The 6,775-nt window shown below is 57.6% G+C and overlaps 1 protein-coding gene across 1 annotated transcript; it reads right to left on the reverse strand.

Annotated features, from left to right (window-relative positions):
• Positions 1-1,410: 1,410 nt before the first annotated feature.
• On the reverse strand, positions 1,411-5,817 carry NCLIV_016570 (hypothetical protein; the record flags this gene model as incomplete). Its single annotated transcript, XM_003881849.1, has 1 exon — positions 1,411-5,817. The coding sequence occupies one exon, from the start codon at positions 5,815-5,817 to the stop codon at positions 1,411-1,413; it is 4,407 nt and encodes a 1,468-aa protein (XP_003881898.1).
• Between the last annotated feature and the right edge of the window lie 958 nt (positions 5,818-6,775).

Raw genomic sequence — 6,775 nt, forward strand, 5'->3', positions numbered from 1 at the left:
GGGTGAAGGCTCTCGAGTGTCGCTGGGGTCATTGCGGTGTTTCGTTACCTCTGTTTGTCGATCGGCAAAAGGCACAAAAGTTCTCCGGTGGAATGCCGATGTCGTTTAGGCCCCGCCTGTTGAACCACTACCTGTAGCTACTGCAGGCTGATGCGCTTTCTCACAGTGTACCCCCGATTGTAGCAGTGTGTCTAATGAGCTGACTGATCGGAGGATCGGTAGCGTCGGGCGTGACCGTTCTAGTCATCGCGTAAGTTTCTGAATAGAGGAAGGAGGTCACTCACACTAGAATGATCTACATGCAAATACCCCCAGTCCCAGTGGAATTGCCAATTTCTCGGCGTTACCCGAGGTTGACGACCTTGCCTAGTTCACCAGTTCTTGCCAGTCATTTTATCCGTGATCAAGCCTCCTCCCACCAGGTGTCGGCTATGTATGGAACACCATCAGTCACACTCTGTTTCCCACCACGCTTCCATTTAAGAATTCAGAGCATCGCCCCGTCAAGGGCATCCCTTAGGGAGGCAGCAGCGACGCAGCGATGCTGCTGCGTGAACCCCCTTACACCCATCCACTAAAGTTCCGTTCTGCCTTGTAAATAACGCCCGTCCTCCCCGTCCTTGTGTGCTCGCGCCGCCGCACTGTGTGCTTCTTCCTGCGCTTCACAACTTCGCCTTTCATTCCACCCTACACCCGCCTTCCCTCTGCTCGATTGACATCGGCATCTGCTTCTTCTAGGCGTGGTTATGCCCAACCCCTGCCAGAAACCAACGAGGCCACCTCCTACAAAGTCTTGACGGATCGCGAGGAAATTGGGACTCCACCATGCCTCGAACCAGTCGACGTGAGCCGTTCGGAGTCTTTCGCCACTCATCGCCGTGCGCCGAAAGTGGCTTCCAAGCGGCGACTTCGGCAGATCGCCGCAAGTAAAATGTGTGCGAAGACGGACATTGGAGATCCACTACTACAGCCGTGCCGGTAGAGGCTCCAGGCTGGGTCACAGTGTGGAGAATTATGAGCCATGTGCGTTTCCGCCCTCTCTTCATCATCGTGGAAGTCCACCACAGAGAAAGTTCTATCAACAAGCGCCACAGAATCCATCCTACGCGAGGTCAGCTCAGGGTTCCTACCACCCAGTCTCGTGTGTTCGCAATCATGGATTCGCAACAAGTGGAGATGGCAGATTTCCCCAGTGTTTTTGCAGATATACCGGCTTTGCCAAAGAAAAGCTCGTCCCCCCGGTGACGGGACCTGTCAGATGCACCGCCGTGCCCGTTACAAAAAGCACATTCAGTGGGCCGCCGCCACCCACAGAATGTCTCGATTGGAGGTCTTTGTTTACTGGATCCAAGTTCTATTGTGCTCGGCACTCGAATCCGTCTACGAACTGAACCTATCGCGTGCCTGCTTCTACTGCGTCTTGGGAGCTTCGGCCGTTTCCGGCTCTGTTTCCTGAGTCGGCGCTGAAGCTCCAGAGGCCCCCACGCCAGTGGCCTCCATGGCGGCTCGTATGTCTGGCGCATGGTCGTTACTGGGAAGAGGATCCCACCGGGAGTGTGGATTTTTAGCATTGGCCCTTCCTGTTTCGTAATATGACTCACAAAAGGTCGTGAACAAATTGTTGCTGGCTTTTAATTCTGCGTTTCGGAGGTTCATGAGCAGCTTGCTCGCACGATCCAATCTCTCTTTCTTAGCAGGGTCCGACTCAGACGAGGCCGCCTCATCCAGCTTCAATTTATCGCGGGCTGCCGTGTATTCCTTCCACACCATGAACGCAGCTGCCTCTCCAAACAGCGCTACGGTACGGTCGTGCTGCCGCGTAGCCTCGTCTGCGTTGGGCGGCGGAACCCACCATTTATCCTCTGCATCTTTTATAACCAATTCGACTGTACCTTTCCACTGATTTAGACGATCTTTCAGAAGATGAACCGCATCAAGGGGGTCGGACATTGCCACTGGGTGTTCATCAGATAAGTTCGCACTTGCCTTGGACTCAGGAGAGCGTCCGCCTTGATGGGAGAATGATGGCAGCTGGATCTCCGGCAATGGTGGCAGCAGCCGATGTACTATTTGGTAACCTCGCAACCATTTATCCGCTGCTAGGAGCTTGACCATCGAGTCGCGAGAACTCGTGCTAGCTTCGACGAGGCTCCTAATAACTCCCTCGAAAGACGACTCTTCATTGGCCGACTCGAGTCCTGCGGTGTCAACTTGTGACGTGTCACCCCTGGAACCGCGCGCCACGCGAATCTCTGCTTTTCTCCGTTTCACCTCCATGTCGTGGAACTTGAATGCAACCTCCAACAAAATATCCAGTCTGTAGGTGGTTTCGGTCTCCAGCAAGACAGCCGTAGAGAGGCCATGGTAATATTTCGGTTCCACACATTCTTCCGAAAGCTTATGCTGGTAAGCACTGTCCAAAACCTGTTGTAGTCCAGGGGTACCCTCTAACCTCTTCCGCTTCTCCTCATATTGAGACAGCACGGACAGCAGTTTTGCTTTCAACTTCGCCGCAATGGCGTCGAAATCCACAGTTGGGGAAGGCGACGCCTTCGCTCCGGGGCCCCTCGGCAACTTTCCTGAGACCCCACCAGCCGCTCCACCATCCTGTTCTCTCCCGCCGTCAGCAGACCGAGCAGCAGGTTTTGAAGCCTTCTTGCCACCCTCTGCTCCCGCCCCTGTAGCCGCCCAATGTGTGCGATGCCTGGTTCTGCCGCGGGCCGGCGTTGTGTCCTCTTCAGGGACAGGTGCTGGAGGTTCCGACTCCGGCTGTTCCTCCTTCTGACCTTTCTTCTTCGGTTTCTTTTTGGACTTTGTCGAAGGCACCTTGGGCCGAGCTCCTGTTCGCTCTGCCTCCCTCTTTGCCGCCGCCTCATCAGTCGCCTCGTCAGCCCCAGCGACGGTCTTCTGCTCACCCGCCTCTTCAGCCCCCTCATCTTGTTCACTCTGCTGCCCTGGCGCTCCCGCCGTTCCCTCGGCGCCGGCCTGCGCGTCGCCGTCTCCCTGTTTGTCTACATGTTTTCCGTCTCCATCAGGGGCGTCTCCCCCCGGGACTGATCGCACTGTCGCCGCAGCTCCGGCTTCCGAGGCGCCAGCTGACGGCTCACCGTCTCCGCCTTTCGTCTGCCGTCCCTGCTTTCCACCAGTCTTTTTCTGCTTCCGTTTTCCCGCACCGCTCTTTTTCTGTTTGCTCTCGTCTTTCTCGGAGGCTGGCGCCGGAGGCTGGTCCTGATCGCCGTCGTCGGAACCGGTTGCAGTACCGTCCGCCCCATGCTGTCCGCCTTCGCCACTCCCAGTCTCCTCAAGTGACAATATGGGTGCACCACCTTTGCTGTCTCCTTCCATGCGTGTGTCTTCGTCTTTCGGTTTTTCAACATCTCGCTTCTCACTCTCCGTCGCCGTACTGGTCTGACTGGCAGCCTCCTCGCCTCCTCCATCGGTTCTCGTGGTTTGCTTATCCGCCCCTTTTTTGGCCGTCTTCTTCCTTCCTTTCTCCGCACTCGATCGTTCTGCTTCGCTGCTCACTCCTCGACTCCCACGTTGATCGCCTGCCTCCTTCCTCTTTCGATCTTCCTTCTCCTTCCTCTCCGTCTCCTTCCTCTCCGTCTCCTTCCTCTCCGTCTCCTTCCTCTCCCTCTCCTTCTTCTCTGCTTCCTCCTTCTTCTTCCCCTGTTGTTTCCTGTCCCCTCCTCCACTCGACGATCCCGTCCCTTTCTTCCTCTTCTCATCGTCTTTGTCGTCGTCGCCCGGCCGTCGTCCGCCCCCGCCGGAACCTCCAATTGCCCCTCCACTCCCGCCCGTTTGCCCCGAATCCCCACCACGTCTTTCCACATCCTTCGACGATTCGCCTCCACCTCCTTTCTCAGACCCTGGACCGCTCCCGCCCTGACCTGTACCCCGCTGCCGGGTCTTCCCCGCGCCGCCTAGCCCCGGTTTCCTCTCCCCTGCCGGCGTACTCGGTGCATGCCTTGACAGACCGTCTGTCCTCCACCCTCCTCGCCTGCCTCCCGCGGTCCGATCTATGCTTTGGAAACGGTTGGTGGGTCTCCTGCCAGGAAAGCCAGGCCCGCTGGGTTGGTTGCCTCGCTCGACTGACGTCTGTCGACGCTGGCTCGAAGGTGCCCGGCCTTGCAACCCTCCTGCTCGATCTCGGCCATGCAGTATTTTTACCGAGACCGATCCCCTCGAGGATCTACTCGGCGGCGGCTCCGATGTCGACCGCGAGGGACGCTGCAGGACCGCACTGTATGTCGGTCTGTTTCCCCAGTCTCCAGTCGCGCCGCCGTCTTGTGTTGCTGTCTCTTGTTCACCACGCTGTTGTGTCAAAAACGTGTCCCATGCCGAACTGGTGCTTATTGCCGACGAGAACGGATTCCATCCTCCTTCGGAGTCCTCCTCTCCTCGCAGGACAGACAGCGCCTCCTCCAGCGAAGAGTTGTCTTGTTCATCTTCTCCGCCGCTCGTGCCTATCTTGAAGAACGCGCTCCTGCTCTGCACCCAATCGTCGTCTTCATCGCCTTCGGTCTGTTGCTCGGAATTACCTGATTCGAAAATTGTTCCTAGCCTCGATCCTGCCCCATACCAGGTGTTGAATCCAGAGACGAAGGAACGCCGGGGTGGGTGGGGAGGCGATTGCATGCTTGGCAGAGCGCTGGCGGCCCCGCCACTGGTCAACGTGGATTTAGCGTTTGACTGGTGCTCTGGAGTGAGAAAAGCATCGCCTGCTGCCTGGTGGCCAATGCCCCTAGGGCTCGCCTCATCGGGCCCCGCGGCACTACGGGGTGGTTTGGCTACGCGCTCTCCGACAGATGGCGCGTCCAGCGAGCTCGCCTCTTCCACTAGCACGCTGTAGGCCTCCGACATCAGCTGGAGTGCTCGCCGTACGCGTGCTGTACTGTGGCGCGTATTTGGCAATAAAACCGACGCGCTGGCTGCAGCATTCATCACTTGGCTAGCTAACTGCCGAAGCGCCGCCGCCTCTCCCGATGCGGAGCCCGGTGGGAAACCTTCCCCCGCAAACTGGCCATTGGTGAGTGGCGTCGCGCCTGAGTGTCCACCGTGATGGTCTCCTGGCGGGTCACCCCCCCAGCCTCCCACTCCCAAGACGTAGGAAGTCGTCCCTACTGCAGGCGCCCGTGCGCCTCCGGTTGTGGCTTCCCTCCCTTGGTCATTTTCACCCGAACTCGCCAACAGCCCGGCACTCACAGCTCCGCTCTCTCCTGGGGACTCGCAGAAAGAGCCCTTGATCTCTTCACTGGATTCTGTATCCTTCTGAGATTCACCGCTGCCGCCATTCCCATCCGCTGCCGCCAGACGGCGCGCATGTCGAGTTGCCGACGAAATTGAAACAGAGAGCGGGAAAATAGGCCTCCCCTCGTGTAGGCCAGAGGAGGCTGTTTCCGAACTCTGGCCAGCAAGTCGAGACGGCAAGATGCAGCGAAAAGCATATTTGGTGAGATAGATGCCCAAGCTGACGGTGATAAACACAGACAGCAGTCGAAGCCCGAGACGCCTGTCTGGAAGAATAGCGTGACGCCCGCCGAGTCTGGAAAGCGAGAGACCTCGACGACTCCGTCGAGCCGCCCCTGTCGGCGATGGTTCGTGATCGCCGGCGTCGACGCCAGAGAGTTGGGAGGTGGAGGAGAATCGACGTCTGTCGGGACTGCCTGGTCGAGTGTGCACTGCTTCAGTCGCCTCTTCAGCCATGAGCTCCGTTCCTCGACGCGAGAGGTTCTTCTGCTGGGAAGACGTTGAGGACGCAAATGCGCCATACCCTTGTCGGGCCTCCACCGACGGAGCTGGCACCGGACCGCTCATCGTAGACTTGCCCAAGGAGATACGCGACACCGTAGATCCTTATATGTCACACTAGGAAGCTCACATCATCATTGGAAATAAAAACTCTTTGGAGTCACAGAGTATATATATATATATGAGAGTTCGATCTACCCTCGCCACTCACAAGAATCGATTGAGGCGGAGCATCGAGGGTCCCCGGCGCACCCCCGCTGCAGGCCTGTGGGCAGATGGCGGAAAAGAGAGCCCGAAACACAAACGTCCCTCGCGAGTTTACAGACGCTACCATTCAAGACATGCTGAATCCAAGCAGCGAAATATTTTCAGCTGGTCTGATTAAGGTGACCGAGAGTAAACAGCCCACCAGTGTATCTCATCCTAGACTAGAGGCGGGCGCCGCACCGGCCTCGCGACTCCCCTTTGTAGTTGAGTGGGTTTACCCGAGCAACACTTGACAGGATTGACGGTGGCTTTTCGACGCCTCGCCGCCAACCCTGAGCATTAATTCTGACCCGAGACGAGAAATACCTGATAAGCAATTCGCTTACCAATTAAAATCCCACTGCCACACAAAAAAAAACGACGGCTGTAGCATGCATGCCTCATCTGCGGCGGTGGCCGTGCCCCCGTCAGCAGCGCTGCTAGCCGGGGCTTCGTGGGGGTTGCGGAGGCGATCGAATTCGGGGAGCGGATTTCGAGGAACTGGCCGTGAGTCAAGTGGACCCATCGGGGTGTTGTCCTCTTAGACAGCATCCTTCAGACGAATGGAGAGTAGAAACAGAGCAGCATGGAGAACGGATGGGTCAATCCGAGCACGATCAGAACCAGACGTGTTCGATTGCTTCCACCTCGAAACAATAACAGAATTCAGCCTTGCAACGTGTGCCTCCAGACCGGGGCGGACGGTTCTGTTGTGGAAAAACGCCGATGCCGAAACGGCGACTCGGCTGTTTCAGCCGGCGCTGAACCTGGCCTGCAC

This window comes from Neospora caninum, chromosome VI, assembly GCF_000208865.1.
Source record: "Neospora caninum Liverpool complete genome, chromosome VI".
In the NCBI taxonomy this organism is placed as follows: domain Eukaryota; phylum Apicomplexa; class Conoidasida; order Eucoccidiorida; family Sarcocystidae; genus Neospora; species Neospora caninum.